This window comes from Choristoneura fumiferana, chromosome 18, assembly GCF_025370935.1.
Source record: "Choristoneura fumiferana chromosome 18, NRCan_CFum_1, whole genome shotgun sequence".
NCBI lineage: Eukaryota > Metazoa > Arthropoda > Insecta > Lepidoptera > Tortricidae > Choristoneura > Choristoneura fumiferana.
Genome location: NC_133489.1, coordinates 19,236,135 through 19,255,657, shown reverse-complemented (window position 1 = coordinate 19,255,657; position 19,523 = coordinate 19,236,135). Strand labels below are relative to the sequence as shown.

Genomic DNA, 19,523 nt, shown 5'->3' with positions numbered 1-19,523 from the left:
AAACATGACCATTTAATTCGTTAAAAAGCAGTGGTATACATTTTATTGTATTCTCAAAATGCCGATCCGGCTTCCAAAAGACACTTCCGTTACAATAGTTAGCGTTCTCAAAATCCTACAATTTCAGTTCTAAATAAAGTTGCGAAACCTTTTCTACTTGAAATTTCGACTAGTTAAAAGTACATTGTTTCACTAGCCTGCTCAGGTGGAGCAGCAGTAGAGAAGTGAAATAAAATAAAATGAACATTGTTGCTCTCCGAACCACAAACGTGTTTGATACAAAATAGTACCTGGATGACCGAGCTTTACATACCAAAACTCCTACATACTAAATTTCGTCGAAATCGTTGGAGCCGTTTCCGAGGGATATATAAATACAAGAATTGCTTGTTAAAAGGTATTAGATTGATACTTAGGTGATGACCAGATAGTTGCACTTAATTACGTTAAATTCTCCCATAGATTTTTGTATTGTAATAGCTTTGATATAACTTCAGTTAATTGTCAACTCAATCGACTAATTAACTATAAATTAGTTTATCCATACAAATATCATACCTCTATAATGCGTTCTAAATGACCACTAAAATAAAATTATGACCAGTATAAAATATAAGTTGAAAAGAAAAAGTTGATTACTGCGTCACATTATTTAGTTAGCTGAGCGAGGAACACTAATTTTGGCTGAGGTAAACATTTCAGCATTATAGGTATTGTTAATTAAAAATTTATGAAGTTACACTAAACTATCCTAAAAATAAATTAACTATATATACAGTTCCCCCAAGTCTTGTCCCTGAGGAAGAGTGCCCATAAGGCTGGCTGCATTTCCGCGCTGGATCTTTTATTGCATTTCACGTTGTAGGTAAATAGTTCTTCAGATTAGGTCAACATAGAGTCAAACGTGAACCCTGTAAGGGCACAGCAAAGGCAGAGCGATCGTAGTGCATGCGTAATTTTATGAATAATTATAATATTATGTCTTGTTATGTGATTGTTCTACTTTCACCAAGCTATATACACGCTTCTGTTGTAGACCAAGCTTATGAATATGATACATGCATACTTGTAAATAGGCAACAATATACGCATTACAAATAACAACGAAGGATACTAAATCGTTTACGAGCTAGTTGACTTCCCTACCCTAAAAATGCACGAAATCCCGACAACCTGGCCGAATATTCCCTCCAAATTTTAGAAATTTGAAACATCAAGATATTTTAATTATAATTGCATCTATATAGCCTGAGGAATCATCATGTCAATTTATTGTTTCTATGTGTAAGTATAGGCAACACCTTATGTGTAGGTATGTAAATCAAGCATATCCTTGATTATATATTATTCAGAGCAATGATTTACATTGCCTTATCCCAAACCAGCTTAAACACGAGGCTCTCTCAGGATTAACATTTTTCCTTGTTCTCTTAAAACCTTGCGTTTTCACAAAAAATACCCCATGTCGATCTTAAGGTAAGGCAGGTATTAGGGTGAAGGAGGTAATTAATGGAAACTCCTGATAGAGGATACTCCGTCCTGGAAAAGGAAAACCTGTAAAAGTGCCAATTTTGTTGATGTTCTTGTAATTTTCTTTTTAAATACAGTAAATACAGATAGAGTAGCTAACAGTGTTAAATTTTATCGAAACTTTATAGAGGTAATCTCCATTGACAATAATAAGTGTAAGTATTATTTTTTATGACACATGCTATCAAAAGTTTATGTAGGTCATCTGTGGTCAGTAAGTACACTCATAGACACCAGTAACACCGGAGGATTGCAGATAGTTACCAGCTCAGAAGACTAAGACCTCATGTGCCGTATAAAAATTTGAACTTGCGTTACAACGAAAGCTCGTCTAAGTACTTAACTACCTAATGGCAACTATATAGAAATAAAAAATAAGTGAGCGACTTTAATATAAGTGAGCCACCTTCCATAAAAGTTGATGTGGAATCCTCCTGCTTAAACGACACAATAAACAGTTGGTCAATATGGCCGCCATCGTTATAATCGGATCCGACTGTAAGCGTTTCAGCAGAAAAAGTAGCTGTCAAGTGTGAATCGTTCCTTGCGCTGTAACCACTGTTGGGTTCCGTATCAATTTGAGACGTGAATAGAAGTAAAAAAATTAAATTATTTTTAAAATAATACGTTCAATTAAAATCCTTTTTTATAGACATAGCCATCAATCACCAACTACACAATACTTCAGTCAATGGCTCAGTCAGTGGTTCAGTCTCAATACTTCAGGATCGTCTAGATTCTAGAGAGGGGTTAATTATCGTAAGAAATACACGGTAAATATTAAAAATACTTCGTTAGGGCGTTTGTGCACGACAAGACTGGACCGGAAAAAAACGGTCCGGAATAGGGAAAAAAAGCTGTTAAAAATAAAGTTGTGTTAAATATACTTGTGATGTATAGATATCATTTAATAATATTATAAATCTGTTTTTAAAAAAATACCTCGTTGAGTTTCTTGCCGGATTCTTCTCGACAGAGGTTTTTCCGAACCGGTGGTAGACTTTTTTTGACATTCATAAGTGCTTGTTATAGCCTAAATTGAATAAAGATATTTTGACTGTGACTTTGACTTTGAAAAGTGCATAAAAGTGTCCGATTTTTTTTCGTCCGATATGGAACGCCATAAATTTACATACTAATTGGTGCACTTTTCCCCATTCCGGACCGTTTTTTTCCGGTCCGATCTTGTAGTGCACAAATGCCCTTAGCACTGATGGCACAAAATAGCCCTCGAAAGCAGCCCATGCAGCGTGGTCTTCCAGGCCCCTCACTACGTACATTACCTTCTTCTATTTCAGTATCACTAGAGAAACGGATCCCTAAAAATGCCCATCCCTTTATTGTCATCCCAAAAGTACGACGCATGGCTGCGAGGGATCCAGAACTACAGTAATTCAGCTATTTTGTACCAAAAGGGACGCGTGTCTATCGAATTACTTACAGAAATGTAATATACTTCTTTTGGATACCTATCGTTTTCCAAACGAAGGAATCCTTTTTACAACGCTTACGAAGCACGTACGTTTCACAGACATATACCTAGATAAGGTACAATTATTTATTAAGAAAATACAAAATATCTATTAGGACTAAAACTACTATTAAATTAAAATAACTAAAACTAAAACTTTAATTAAAAAAGAGAGGTGGGCCTCTTGGCATGGTGCCCATCACGCAGGCAGCATTCCCGCGTTGAAAGTGTATTTCCTAGATAGTGTTTAGCTTGTTAAGTTTTTATTTTTATAAATAGATATCACATTAATTTGTTAAATTTGACGAGTTTGCTTATAAGATATCAAATAAAAACGAATTTAAGCTGCGGCAAATAATGCTGAAAATTATAATATTGTAAAGTGCTCTTGATACAACAGGCAAGTAAAAGTTAGGTAGGTATTGTTTTATTGTGACTAGTCTTAGAGATAAAAATCTCCCATTTTTATCTGTGAAGTCTCAATTAAAAGTAATCTCGAATTGGGCGCGAATCCAACTAACTTGCTGCGATAGGTTTAATTAACTTGATAGAAACAGAGTAATCTTACTTCAGGATGGCTAGATGCAGCTGTATATATGTCGGCGGCCGATCGTAAAATCCACCAGATCAAGAAATTCCTAGGCATATCGTGAAATGGCGCAATTATCGACCAAACATATCGACCAAACAATTGCTTTGCAATTTTTTAACAGTTAGGTACATCAGATATAAAACAATAAGGTTGATACGTAGTCACATTGACTTTTCACCACTTCTTTCTATCACTCGGTTTAGGACGAGGGTAGAATGAGATGTTGAATGCATTGGCGAGCGCCTGCACCTCTACTTTATAGTATAGGTAAGAAAGAGATGACAATAGTTGCAAAATTTACTGCTTTACATTATATACTACTGCTTTGGGATGTATTTCTAATCTCTCAGAACATTAATTGTTTAGAAGCAACCACACAACCCCTCGTTTGATCCGCAGCGGCGATATGCGCGGACGTGATATACCCCTGAAACAAAGGCTCTACTCATAGCTAGCTTCTTATGAACAGCTTAAGTACACCAATTAACACTTAAGTGATTATGGTTGATTAATTGCCAGAAACACTGTCGAGGATTTGTCGCGGTATGCTTAGCGTTAAGAGATAATGTTAAGCTTAATACCTGAGTAAGGTATGATGTGCCTTTATATGTAGTGCTTTATGTGTCACCACAAAACAAATAGGCTGCGTTCCCACCAGAGATGTGCGAGGGTGTGTTGCCAGGAATGTGTTTTTCATGTACCAATAAAAACGCTACGTTTAACCTATCCTCGAGCACAGAGGAGCGAGGACAGATGAATGAAGCGTTTCTATTGGTTCATGATGAGCTGAGCACATTCCTCGCAAAACATCCTCACACATCTCTAAAATTCATCGTCATTTCAAAGTTGCTGAACCGATTTTCATCGCAGCTATGAACCACCGCAGGACAACTCGCTTTCACACAAAAACGGTCCCTCCGTTTAGAAACTACGTTGTCACAAACAGACAGACAGACATTGTTGATGACAGAATTTCATTTCATTTCAGACATAATCATATTTTAGTTACCGTAAACTGCTTCAACTTTGCCCTCTGGCCCCAACATTGCCTGATTCGATTTAGAGTCGATAACTAAGCACTCTTATAGGTTTTAAGCTTTTACCTACAAGGGAATTATTATTACGGGGGGATAAAAGCTTAAAAACCTAAAGGGTGCTAAGTTATCGACTCTAAATCGAATCAGGCAATGTTGGGGCCAGAGGGCAATGTTGAAGCAGTTTACGGTACTTACTTTTTTATTTTGTTTGGATTTCTTTGATAATCATAATAGGTATTTATTTGGACTGTTAAGCATAGATAATTATTTTTAATTTTAATATAATTATGTTACCTCGTTTAGCCTGCGACACAGGATTCTCTAGTAACCCTAGTGCAGGCAAACGTGTAGCATAAATATTTGTAAAACATTGCTTGCTTTTTGTTATTCAATAAATCATTATTATATTTTTTTATTATTGGCTTCAAACTTACAACATCTTTATTTTCAGTTGGGTTTTCATAATGCGACGGAAAACCCATGTGTTTATTTCTCCAACTTAATCTGTAACGAAAATAACTGCTCAATAAAGTTGTTATGGCAGCGATGGTTGTCAACCGGGATAACATTTAATTGATGAATACCATAAAGCCGGCCACACACGCTAGGTTATAACCGATGGTTATGCCGGCACAGTTCGTTTGGGCACTTGGGCAGGCATAACAAAAAATATCAATTTGCACGTTTCAAACTTTGCTTGCGCAGGCAAGGAGTCATGTCATACACACGTTCAGTTTTAAGTTTAAATTCATGCATTAAACAATTGACGCCGGGTGTCAGGAGGATAACCTAGCGTGTGGGGCCGGCTTAATTTACAAAAACCTCTAAAAAACGTACGTGCAGTGACCGTGAGTGGCAGCGGGAGAGGCTAAACTAGAAACTGGTAACATTGATTGTGGAAAAAAAATCAGAACATAACATTTTCTATTCTTTCTCGGTTCACGAATTTATTAAAAGAAGTCTCTTCGTTCCATTCTCCATACAAACGTAGTGTCGGTCTCATTTGAAAATTAGGCAACAGAAATAGATGAAATTTTGTAAATATGGACTAGACGTAATTATCTACGCCTGTGGCTTTTCAGATTTTCATATAAATGTGTAATAACAGAATTACAGGAGCTCAAAAGTCGACAAAAAAAAGATGTTAACTTTGCACGAGAATTACAGACTAATAAAGCATTTTTACAAAAATTGAATAACCACAGGCATAGAAAATATAATGAATATCTTGATTGTAAAATATCATTGATTTCTGTTCTATACTTTTCGTATAATATGAGGACAACGAAACCCAAAATTCAACCGCCCAAATCTTGAAAAGCCTACAGCTATCTCGATATAAATTACGGACGTCGTTGCAGAAGGCATGGGGGGGACGGCTGCGAGCGCTTATGTCACGAGGGATAAAGACAGCAATATCCCAAACGAATACCTAACGCGGCCTCTTAATGTAATATGTAATTTTCATTTCTATAAGAAGTACCGAAAATCATGTCTAAAACTGTAACCTCTTGCAAAATCTTTGCTTTCTTGAACACACTAAGGACCGGTATCCATAACCGACTCAGATGTCTAATAATATCTTGAAAAATGACGAAAATAGCATATCCTTACGGTTATTAAGTAGGTACCTGCTTACCACAAGAACTCATCTGCATAAAATTACCTGATATAGCGTAGAAAAGTCTTAAAATTTCATGAAGCTTGCCTTGGTGGAGCATAACGTTATGGAAGTAATGGGAATCAGCCTCACTCTTTTATATTTTACCACTGGATTTCTTCTGAAAAATGGTATATTTTACATTAACCGTTCAAAAAGTATATTTTATTTTATTTTATTCGGAAAACGAACAGCTTAAATTAACTAATACAGGTGGATTACAAAACATGTAACAATAAAGCCAATTAATGGCATCTACTTGAAATTTGGTACGGAAATGTAGCTTAGATGACAATGCTAGTACAGTCAACAAAATGTACAGTCAGCAAAAAAGCTTCAATCAGGCGTAGTTTCGTAATACCGGGACTACCGGGTGGTTTGAGCTCAAGCGCTACCTCGCTAATCCTTTCACCAAGCAGCACTTAATTACAGCTGTGGTCCGGTGTAAGGAAAAGCAAGACAGCCGGTAAAATTACTGACGCATGAGGTATTCTGTCTTATAATGGCGTGACGTAACAATTCGATTCCCGAGAAGTTGCCCAATTTTGACAAGCTTTTCTTTAACTTGTTTATTTATTTATTTGTTTATATATTTGGGTCCAATCTTGGAAGCTAAATTTGACCCACTTCCAGTGGTACGATTGACTTCAAATTTGCCATATTTATGTAAATCTGGTGACAACACAATATCTCGTAGTGAAATCCTGGCAGACCAGCTAGCATCGTCTCCGCAGAACGGAGCTCCTCAACGGTTAATGGAATCGACTTGAAATTTGGTACGGAAAGGTAGCTTAGATGACAATGCAAGCACCTACAGTCAACAAAAAGTACAGTCAGCAAAAAAGCTTGTATTAAAAATTTAATTTGTAACAAAAACTTATTTTACATGACGTCAGTGATGACGAGTTTCACAAAGCTTCTGTGGACTGACTCCGAGGGGTTCTATCCTAACCTAAGATGTACCTAACTCGCGTCTCTTGCACTCCCTGGGTTGCCAAAAGAAAATAATCAGTCCACAAATATATATTATGCACTATATAAATATTATTTAAGGTAGCTAGTAGATTTATTATTTAGTAGTATTTAGCTCTTAGGTTTAAGATTGTATTTTCTATAAGTTTATATTCTTAAATATTCTTTCTCTTTATGCACTATACGAGTATATCTACGTTTGATTAAGAGTTTTCTACGTGGCCACTTAAGACACTCTATACTTCATTTATTTTAACATTTTGAACGGTAAAATTTGCACACTTTTTTAAATGAAACAACGGAACTATTTAAAATTTGGTGAACTTCTATAATAAAAACATAATAAATAACGCTAATAAATGTACATGTAGGTATTTTTAGTCCATTTATGTTCGAAATATCGAGAAACGTGTGTTACAATTTGACCGGTAATTCAAACCTTAAATTAAACGGAGTATAAGCAAAGTTATAACTAATTCTGCATAGACCATTGTAAGGATCACCTACTTCTTCCGAGACATGCCCTAATCCGAAGTGGGACTCGCAATTTCCATTCGACATTCTGCATATTCTTCCCGCGCCAAGTATTCACTGCACGTCCCACTATCCCCTCGGGCACAGAATTAAACAAGCCGAGTATGTGCTACGAGGGCTGCACTGAAAGTTTCGGGAATCCGAAACTTAGAAACTTAATTTTGGCACATAGGTATTATACCTTTTTATAATCTCTAAAGTTTCAGTATCTTAACACACTGGCTGGCCACATACTCGTACAAAAAAAAGGTAATGGTTCGGTTTCAATTGTTTTTTGAAGTCGTCGAGTCGCTGATGAAAATGGAATTGTCCCGTGAAAACTTAGGAGCTATGATTTATTACGACTTTAAAAGTGGATTAACACAATAACAAAGTCGAGACCGGATGATTGCTGCTTTTAGTAATGAAGCACCTTCAAAGACTACAATATACAGGTGGTATTCAGATTTTAAACGCGACCGTGTATCACTCACGGACGACGTGCGTGAAGGTCAACCAAAATCGGCCGTCACTCAATAAAACATCGATGCTGTGCGTTAAATGATAAAAGAAGACAGCAATTGAGATGTGACATATCGGGAAATTCAAGAGTGCTTGGGTATTGGAATGAGTCAGATACAAATTATTTTACGGGAAGAATTGGGCGTGCGAAAGTTGTTTTCCCGCTGGATCCCTCATTTATTATCTGACGAGCAAAAAGCGACTCGTGTCAATTGGTGCCGCAAAACTTTGAATAAATTCAACGGAGGAGGCTCAAATGCAGTTTTTAGTGTCGTATCGGGTGACGAGTCGTGGATATATGCATATAGGCTGAATTTAAAAACCAGTCTTGAGTATCAGTCTACGAAGATGAGCTCAAGCCGACAATAGTTATTCGCTCTCGCAGCACGGCCGAGAAGATGGTGGCCACGTTTGTCTCCAAATCGGGTCATGTAGGTACTATTCCTCTCGAAGATCGTAGAACGGTCAATGCCGATTGGTACATTACTATTTGTTTGCCGAGTATCTTTGATGAACTCCGAAAAAATAACCCTAATCGCCGCATCATCCTTCACCACGACAATACCAGCTCCCAGACCGCTTGGAAAACAACTGAGTATCTGAACGGTGAAAACGTCGAACTCCTGGACCATCCTCCATACAGCCCCAACGACTTTTTCACATTCCCCAAAATCAAGGATAAGTTGCGTGGTCAGCGGTTTCAGACGCCGGAAGAAGCAGTGGAGGCCTTTAAAAAGGCCATTTATCGACCCCTACTTCAGCGTTCAATAAGTGCTTTAAAGACTGGTTTGAACGCATGGAAAAGTGCATAAAATATAAGGGCGAATAATTTGAGAAACAACAAAAATACTTTTATCCAATTTAACAGCATATTTTTATCTATTCCCGAAACTTTCAGTGTGACTCGTACTTATTTCATCTCGGGCATAAGCCTCCTCTCAGATAAAAGGGCTTGGGCTGTAGTTTTCACTCGAGCCCAGTGCAGATTGAGAACTTCAGACACACTATTGAATTGCTTCGCAGATATGTACAAGGTCTCCTTTCCGTAAAGCTAGTGGTAGATTTCAAATGTAATTACTCAAGTATATTCCGAAAATTTTAAAAATGCGAACCCGGGTTCGAACCCAGGACCCTTTGCGAGAGCCCATGGGTCAAACCATTAAGCTACCACGTCTTAACTACTCAGCTGCTTATTAGAGGCTGCGAATTGACTATTATTAATAGGTAGCGCCTCCAGTGGCAAGTCAACTCTAATCGGCCGGCGATTAATCTGCCCGTGTCTGCCGGGCTGGCACCTAATCAATTACCACCGGCGAAAACGTCAAGCCGACAACCGACCATTGTATGAAAGCACCCACGCTAATAGGCGCCTACTATTCACGGGGGTAGACGCGTTTTGGCCGCCTTGTTACGTCAGGTAATATTTACGCGCGGATTAATATGGCGGTTTAATGCGTCAACGCAAATAAAAGTCGGTTGTTTTAAAAATCATAGCAGACAGCTTGAGTAGGCAATGAATATTACACGCAGGAAATGAATCCAAAACGAGAACCTTTTAAAAGTTTGAATACTCTTCAAGATGGGGAGACCTTTTTACGTAAGAACCAATCGCACTGACGGGCCTTCCGACTCGTTATCAGAGCGTCCGACGGCCGTTCTGCCCGAAATATTTAATTAATTTTCCCCTGCCCATCCCCAATTTATTCCATATTCTACTGATTCAGCACCCCCGACCACATTACCAACAAACCTATCAGTAATAAAACAAATCAAATCAAAACGCTCCTATGTTAACAAACGAAAAGATTATAAATAAATGCATGTGCCACAGTAAACAAAAAAACGGCCAAGAGCGTGTCGGACACGCCCGAATTAGGGTTCGTAGCCATTACGAAAAAATTAAGTAATATTTTTCTAAGGATTTCGTATTTTATACGGAATCTTCTAAGTTTAGGTATGTTTTATACCTTAGGCTTACTCATAAACTACTAATAATTCTCAAGCAAACTTAGCCGTTATAGTTTTCCTTGAAAGTTTGATATACTTACTACCATCAGGTTTTTTTTCAAATTTTTCTACCCACTGGTTTAGATTTTAGAGGGGGGGACGCTCAATTTTAATGAAAATTTGCACTTTAAAGTTGAATATTTCGCAAACAAATCACTGAATCGAAAAATGGTTTTAAAAGACCTATCCAACGATACCCTACACCATAAGGTACGATGAGAAAAAAAAAACACCCCCACTTTACGTCTATGGGTACCTACTTAATTTTTTTTATTAATTTTTTATTGTGTCATTTTGTCGGCATTGCTTACATATATATTCGTGCAAAATTACAGCTTTCTAGCACTGATAGTCGCTGAGCAAAGCCGCGGACGACCAGACAGACAGGCAGACAGACATGGCGAAATTATAAGGGTTCCGTTTTTGCCATTTTGGCTACGGAACCCTAAAAACTGCCAATCCCAAAATCAGAAAGGCGATTACCATAATATTTATATAACCACGTGTAAACAAAGTTAGGAGATAAGCCACGCGGGGGCGCGGCAGTGATGAGCCGCTGTCTCCGCGTACTTTAGTAGCGAAACTAGCGAAGCGCGGAAGCGGGGAATGTAAACGGAATGAGGGCTATCGCGTATGAACTCGCCACTAGAGGCGCTAGTGTAGCGTGAGGCCTCCGAAATGTCAAATCTCATAGTTTTTGGGTGAGCTACGCGGGTTTATTTATAATTAGAATAATTTTGTGAATATTTTGCAATATCTGAAATTAATTATGGCAAATATGCGTTCCGGGGCAATGAATGTCTATGTTTTGAGACAGTTTTGTCTTTCGCAAACCTTTGACCTCCCTTTTTTCCGAACAAAACGGGGACAATGCAACACTGTGGCATGCTCGATATTTTTATGGTACGGTTTTAAGGTGTATTAAATTATTGTTATTATTATATTATTATATTTAGCCTATAACTGTGTCCCACTGCTGGGCAAAGGCCTCTCCTCTTGACTTCCACATCTCCCTATCCAGAGCTATATTTGGCCACTCACTCAAAAATATATTATAAATATATTATTATTAGTGTATTAAATATGATTTTAAAACTTTGTTTTCACGCCCATAATAACAGACTTGAAAGCCATACTTAAAAACCTCACGCAACAATGCGCCATCTAGTGAGACAAAAAACGATAGCCCTCATTGTATGCAAAGTACAGAGCTGCTAAGTAGATCGGCGAGCAGCGGCGGACGGACGTAGGGCCACCGGAGACATATGACAAGGCATTCCGCATGTATTACTTTCTGCTCGCACGTATACTTTTACTCCGGGAGGGGGGGAGGTCACGGGGCTGGCGGGCTGACTCCGGCCCGAGCAACAGGCTCTGCCTGATCAATGAAACCCCCGCCCCGCCCCGCGCAGCTGCGCCGCACTTGTTGCGCGCACCTCCAAACAAACCAACACCTAGTATGAACCAAAACCATCTCTACCTTCCCAATAATTAGCCCCACAAGAATCGAACTTTAAACTGAGTTTTTCTCTCGTGATCTCCCTCGAATTTTCCCGCTATCTCTACGAGTAGGTATACTCTGCGACATATTACCGCATCGAGATTCCATAAGCGCAACGGCAATTTAGATACGCTGATGACCTTTTCAGAGGCCTCTGCGATGGCTTTAGTACGTGGCTTTAATGTGCCTGGTTATGGTTATGTACAGGGAGGTGGATAACACCGTGTTTCAGGTGAACGCTTCGTTATATTAAGCGCTGGAAATGTCGATAGATGCGTAATACAGTGTACCGACTGTACGGGTCTCGGGACCCCCTCGAGGCCAATATGCAATAAATATCTTTCACGGACCTATTAACTTAAATCGCAACGATCGGTTTCGCCTTAGAACACTTTACTGGGCTTTCCATTACTTATGCGTCTAAACGATTTTGTACTGTAATAAACATTGCTAAATAAATAGGAAATACTTACCTGCCTAGTATTTATTATTTAATTAATTCAAGCGTTACTTTGCGCAGCAGGGCTACTACGAAACCTGAAACTCGAAGTTCGTGTCGTGCGGTCTCTCTGGCACTTATACTATTTAATATGAGAGCGAGAGGGACGGTACGATACGAACTTCGAGTTTCGAGTTTCAGAGTAGGCCTTCAGGCCCATAGCAATGAACCTTTTACTTTGTTACTCCGCTACTACACGTGCAGAACATCTACGTATGTACGATACATATGTATTTTCATGCAGGGAACCGCCCTACCCTACTTCCACATAAATCAAAACATATATTACACAGACTCAACTATCAAAAACACCAAAAAAATGCTAACGTGTTGTGGGATAAAATGATAATTAGGGGCTCTTTCACCATCCATTGATTAGTGTTAACTGCCGGTTAGGTGTGATGCCGTCTCTATTTGTTTTGTTCGAATAGACGGAGACGACATCACATTTAACCGTCTGTTAACACTAATCAATGGATGGTGCAACAGCCCCTTAGTATACGATTTTAAACGTAGCATGTAGTACTCGTAGAGCATTTACTTATGTTTTTTTTTTATAAGAAAGAATATCTACAACACTCCGCTCAACAATAAAAGAAGAGAAAGTTTGCTGAATGTTATCGTGTCTCGGGATGCTACTGAACAAATAACACGACTGTATCTTTACGTAACTTTACGTTCTTGAAGCAAACAAAGTCTATATAATGCCGTCACATTATTTCGTAATACCGCAGATAAACTCGAACATGCATCCCTTTTGTACTCGCTTATAGAGTGGTTAGAAATCCTATCTATTTCTTTAAATAAAAAATCTTGTTTATTTTATGATAAAAGGGTCGTGAACGAGCAAACAATTTAATGGTAGGTAAGCGCACACCATCAACCATGGACGCTCGGGGATTTTTAATTGTGTTGACAACGTAGAGTTAAATGAAATGCAACTTGCCAGCGTCAGTAACTAATAGAAAATGGGAACTATATTTTCTGTCACTTAAATTTAGGTTTGTCACTACAGTGTGATACCCTTATTATTATATCTATCCTTGGTCTATCCCTAAGAAATATATTGGTCATCAAATTAATCAAATCTGTCTCTAAGTATGATTCATTAGATAAATGTAAACCTGTATCCTAAATTATAGTTTGATCATGAAAATTCGATCACCAAAATAATAGATCTGTCACCTAATAAATAGATCAGTTCCTTAATTCGATGCTTCTACCTATTCTTGACCTCATGATAGAGGATTTAATACATATATGGATGTATGGATGTGGATAAAATATTGAATGCAACTGAACGTAGTTAGGCCTTAAAACACTCATGTGACCCTATTAATAACTATTTCGTATTTAGTATGTATAAACTTGTAATAAAATTTCTTTGGCTGTACTACTTGTATCTGGCCGGTTTTGATGGCATTAAAAAGATTAAGGGGCTGTTTCACCATCCATTGATTAGTGTTAACTGACGGTTAAACGTGATGCCGACTCCGTCTATTCGAACAAAACAAATAGAGACGGCATCACATTTAACCTTCAGTTAACACCCGTGGTTAACACTAATCAATGGATGGTCAAACAGCCCATAAATTAAAAAAAAATGATTAAAATGTTGTTCCCAGTTCGCAGCTATTCTTCATTTGTTTTGATTGTAGGTAACGGAGGTGTAGGTACATCAAGTGTTGTCAGCTGTCAGCCTCATTTTTTTTTAATTTGCCGTCTTTCGCTGGCCAGTCTATGTAGATTATGTAGATAGCTGGAACTCCGAAATGACACAAAGGCTACTTAGGCTACCTTAAGAAGGCTTAGTACCTTTTATTTAAATTTTATTTCGATGTTTACGTGGAATCTGGATGTACCTATTCATATTCGCCTAGAATCAAAAGTGATCTCTATATAGACATATCGTAGCTGCAAGTTAGCAAAATCTTACTTTCTACTTTTTTGCAAGCGAATTCAAACAGAATTATGATGATTTTGTAAAAAAATATGAATCGGAATATTATTTCAAGTACCCAGTGTGTAACCCCTTTTTTTTCTTAAAACTTAATTTAAAAAATTTCTGCATTTTATTTTTACAAAATAAATATGAAATTTCCGATTTTAATAAACCTCTATGAGCAAAAAACCTCATACCAAACGATAAATTAAATAAAACAATGTAAACTTTAAAATTCCGACCTATGGACGGCTGACGGGCTTCTCTTCCTTTACCTTTGTAGCAAGACTTACACGTTCCGTTTGACGCTCATACTATAAATTTTAGTACTAAGTAGCTGGCTATATGTCAATTGAATTAGGACCGTATCACCAGGGCAGAAAAAATATTTTTTATTCTTTTTTGTTTATTAAAATATAAACTTACTGTCTAATTTTAGCAAGAGGAAATTGTACAAATAAAAAGTTTCTGGAATTATAAAAATGTAAGTGAATGTCAATTGTGCTATTTTTGTAATGGTCCGTCTCTACGCTATCCCATCTCAGAAACAAACCATATGATAGATTGTAGTAGATAAGACGGCGTTTTATTTGTGTAAGTACCGAACGTAACTGTACTACGTAACTGATTAACAAATGAGACCTTGTAATCTGCCCGTATGTATGCAGTTTTCGGCGCATTATCATCAAGTGCTCATTATGAAAAATGTCATTAGAACCAGTTGGCGTGACGCTGCTACGTTAATAGTGCTCAGTCGGAAGAAGCCAGCGATAGCGTCGCGACAGGGCGTAAACTACGACATCTTGTTTCAGACTCGTACAGCGAGTGCTTCGTTCGCAAACAGCGTGGTGTTCCCAGGCGGAGTGAGCGAGCCTGTGGACGCGAGCGAGGACTGGCTGCGGCTCTTCAAAGCGTTCGGCTTCGACCAGAGCCACTTCGAGGCCTTCCACCGCCCGGGGGCTCCCGCCACGCCGATATTTCAAGATAACCCTGTCAAAAGGTAATGTAAACAATATTGTTGCAAGTTGAATTTCTAGTTAGGCGAGATTTGTGAGTTTCTTTCGCAACCCACAATACACTGTTGTTACTAAGTCAAGATCTTAAAATGATTTATTATCTTAAAGAGAAACAACTTTATCTGTCATTTTTATGGTTCTTGTGGATTACAATACCATGTCAAGAAATAGTTTCAGCTAAAAGGAAGATTTGTAAGAGAAAAACATGTTTTCCTGTTGAATATAGTTATTATATGGCAATGGCTGTAGAGACAAATATTTTTGTGCATAGTTGAGAACTGAGTTACATACACTAAACTATTTGCCATCTGTGGCAACACATGTGATCATTAAACATATTTCTTGACTGTGGGTCAACAAATGCAGACTATGATTGCTTAAGATTTATTTGAACACAGTGCTGTTGCCATTTGGTTTTGCATAGTTTAGCAAATGCTTGAGCTGTACTGGTTATTTCTTTGTTGCATTCCTGTTTTTTTAGTCACAAATAATACCAATTTTCTGATTAAAATAGAAATATCCTTACATTTTGCATATATATCCCTAATCATGTGAAAGATTAATAATATTACAGTGGTTGTGTCTACTATAAAATGTGCACTTGTAGGGGCTGTTTAACAACCCATTGATTAATTTTATTTGACGGATAAATGTGATGCTGTCTACGTCTGTTCGAACAACACAAGCAGAGACTGCAGCACATTTAATCGCCACGGTTAGCCACTGCCGACAAAAAAAATCTGGAAATTGTTCCATATGCACCACGAAATGCTGACATGGCCACTATGGCACTTTTTCCAGCTGTCGTGTTTTACCGACCGTGGCGGTCAAAGGGTTAATCAATGGATGGTGAAACAGGGGTATAAGTACTAAAATAATGTGGATTTTAAAGGAGTTTCTCTAGACTTGTCTCAACTTGTGAAATTTTGAAAACATCTATATAGTGTTGAAGTGGCAAATTTTATTCATCATTGTCATATTAACAAGAAGTAGGTACATATATTGTTAGACATAGGCCTTCCTCAAGGGTTTATATGAACAGTCTTTTATTGGCAGGTAACTTGAATAATCAATTTGATTTCTCTTATGTTGTAATCTTGATGTTTATTGAATTTTCACTGTCTTATTTTTCAACTATATTCACCTCAGCAGAAAGAAACAATGGCAAGAAATAATTATAATTAACTGGGATTTGAATGTAAAAAGATATTATTTAATTTCACTATGCGCTTTAAGAACTAGAGTATCTATAATTATTTAAAATAATGATAATGAAACTAACATTTACTACATAGTTTTAGCTGTGACTAAATATATTGATTGTATCCATTAACCTTGACAAAGTTATATGTGAGTCATACACTTTGATTAGAAATAGTTTTTATTTACCTTTTACTTTAATTAAAAGTAGATTAAAACAGTCTAAACTCTAATGGTTCCAATTAAATTGAGTTATACTCGGCGTTGAACAAATTTCACAACTTGGGCCCAATTGCATAACAAATTAAAAGCAAATAGTATTAGTGAATTTCGATACAAAATCGCTAATTGTAATTAGCTTTTAATTAATTACTTTGTAGCTTGTAATTTGTTATGCAATTAGGCTCTGGTGTAGCCAGCCTTGTCTAACTAATGTGCAGTTAAGTGTCTTTGTTTCTATTTAAAAATAGACTAAAGTCTCTGTCATGTGTTTTTTTTAAACCAGCTTGACATTACAACTAAAAGAAAGAAAGAAAGAAAATATTTAATTGCCAACAGTACAAACAATACAAGACAACACTATATACAATACAAGATAAAATAGTACAATACAGCACAGAACAAGAATATAGCTAATGCTGCGCTTACGCGGAAGCTGCCAGCGCAACAAAAATAAACAACAACAGCAACAGTACAAGTGAATAAATCATCATCTCCAACCTATATACATCCCACTGCAGAGCACATGCCTCGTCTAGAATGAGCCCTGGGCCAGAATTTCCTTGCAGGACCAGTACAGATTGGGAACTTACCGCACACCAATGAATTTCATTACAGGTGTATGTAAGATTTCACAGGTCAGGCAGTTCACACGGTAAAATTTAAATTCCGAATAACTTAACGCGCAACCCCAGGCTTGAACCCATGACACTCCTTGAGAGTCCTCCTCCTCCAACTTAACTCAGCAGCACCAACTTAAGCCATGTTTGTACTACTCTACCCTAACCAATTGCTTCCAGGCACATCTCGCTGCGAATTACTGCAATTCGGGAGACCTTTGAGGAGTTAGGACTACTGCTGTGCTGTAAGCAGCATCAGAAGGACCGGAGCAGTCCATGGGCGTGCGTCTTGCCCATAGCTGACGTCAAGCAGTGGCAGCAGCAGGTCCATTTCCATTTTCAATTGTTAAAACTGTTTTAATTTTAAACCTTTTTGAGTCAACCACTTTCAGAAGAAGCTATGCGGATTTACAAGTTCATTAGACAGGCCTTTGCATCCAGAGACTAGGTTTCGGCACGAGGGAGAGTGTAACATGTATCTGAGCCTCCCCATGAGGCTGGCACAGTCACATTTAGTGTACTAAAGCCTTGTTAAAATATAAGATTAAAAAAAAAATTAAACCTAATATTCACTACGCTACATGAGACAGCTGAAGCAGCAGACAAGTTCAAACATGCATGTTTTTGTCCATGGAATAGTAGAACCTAAACCAAAAATGCACACTGCAGTTCCTCTTATATTTTTCTAAATCAACCAATTCTTCTAATCTATGGTGGACGGACGACCTTAAGAGACTCGCTGGCAGCGGATGGATGCAAGGGCTGAAGACAGAGTGTTGTAGCGCGTCTTGGAAGAGGCCCATGTCCAGCAGTGGACTGCTGTAGGCTGATGATGATGATGATGATTCTAATCTAGCTACTCTTATTTATCTCTATCATAGGTAATTGAATAAAGGAAAACATGATTCTAAACCGCAAGCTTCTATAGTTACTTGTCACACTCAGCTAAACAATCTTCATCACATCACATTTTCAGATAAGCAAAAACCCTTCAGAGCTACTGAACCTGTGCAAAGAATACCAATGCTACCCGGATATATGGGCGCTGCACTACTGGAGCAACTGGCTGACCCCCACTCACTTCCCCAAACGCTTTGACGCAGCCTTCTTCATCACAGCATTGGAGGACAAGCCCGAGTGCCTCGACTTCAACGCTGAAGTGGCACATGTTCAGGTAAGGGAGTTTCTTTATTCTTTGAATCCTTATGGCAGGTTCACTATCGTTTGTCCGAATATCATACGCCATAATGTATTGTTTTTCATAATTTTCATTTGTCATAAAGTAATTTATTTCACTTTGAAAGAACTATTTTCTTCAGAATTGCTATTCAATTTAACCTAATCTAACCAACTGCATTCTATAAAATGATATTTCAGAAAAAAATAGTGAAATAAACCTGGATAACTGAACTTTCTGAATAATCAAAATTAAATTTCAAAAAATCCTGAAAGCAGCATGATTCTATATACTTTATGTGTAACGTATAATATCCGTGGGCAGTGGGCGAGCCCCGTGTCGACGCTGGAGCGTTGCCGCGCGCGCTCGCTGGTGCTGTTCCCGCCGCAGAGCTACGAGCTGAGCCGGCTGAGCGTGGCGGCCGACTGCGAAGCCCTGCTGCGGTTCGCCGCCGCCCGCAGCGCACGAGGGCACGCGCTGCACTACCCCGTCATTGTGCATGCCAACGATGGACAGTTGCATTTGCTGCCAGGTAAACATCCCTAAATTTAGTTACATTAGTTTTGACTTCTGAAGCGGCATTAAAACGCCAAGTGACGTTGCAATATCTGGATATGGGAGCCGCGTCAGAGTCATCCATTATCTACCGTTCTTTCGCGATGGCAGTGTTGCTTTACTCTTAATTCCTGCTCTAGATTGACTGTTAAGTTTCACATGTTAAGTGGTATGGTTTTTACAGTAAGCATATGATTTGTTATATGGAATCATTTAATATTTTTTCACTGCAATACAATTGAATTTTAATTTATTTTAAAACTGTTATTTTCAGGTGACGACCTCTATCCATCAGATGTAGATTACAATAATGGTGCTATAAAAGCTGACGAGACAGTATTAGAGCTCAGAGAACGCAGCAAAGTCCTACATCGCTACGAATCCTTCGGCTCAGTGAAACAATTCATCATAAAAAACTTCAAGTCCGATCATATAGATATGGGCGATCGCATCATCCCGGTGATCGCATAAGAATTCTAAAAATCGAGCA

The 19,523-nt window shown here is 38.0% G+C and overlaps 1 protein-coding gene across 2 annotated transcripts; it reads left to right on the top strand.

The window, feature by feature from the left end:
* The first annotated feature begins 14,841 nt into the window (after nucleotides 1–14,841).
* On the top strand, nucleotides 14,842–19,504 carry LOC141438259 (acyl-coenzyme A diphosphatase NUDT19). Of its 2 annotated transcripts, XM_074102055.1 has the most exons (6): nucleotides 14,842–14,902; nucleotides 15,059–15,246; nucleotides 17,482–17,626; nucleotides 18,278–18,475; nucleotides 18,803–19,010; nucleotides 19,308–19,504. In XM_074102055.1, exons 1-6 carry the CDS (start codon nucleotides 14,882–14,884, stop codon nucleotides 19,502–19,504), a joined length of 957 nt encoding a protein of 318 aa, XP_073958156.1. In that variant the 5' UTR covers nucleotides 14,842–14,881. The 2 variants fall into 2 exon arrangements, with proteins under 2 accessions (XP_073958156.1, XP_073958155.1); XM_074102054.1 differs by lacking the exon at nucleotides 14,842–14,902 and having other exon boundaries at nucleotides 14,910–15,246.
* The last annotated feature ends 19 nt before the right edge of the window (nucleotides 19,505–19,523 follow it).

Coding starts and splice junctions, on each gene's coding strand:
- LOC141438259 (XM_074102054.1), top strand. CDS start 14,945: ATGAAAAATGTCATTAGAACCAGTTGGCGTGACGCTGCTACGTTAATA. Junction 17,627..18,277: donor TCAAGCAGTGGCAGCAGCAG/GTCCATTTCCAT, acceptor TCACATTTTCAG/ATAAGCAAAAACCCTTCAGA. Junction 19,011..19,307: donor ACAGTTGCATTTGCTGCCAG/GTAAACATCCCT, acceptor TGTTATTTTCAG/GTGACGACCTCTATCCATCA.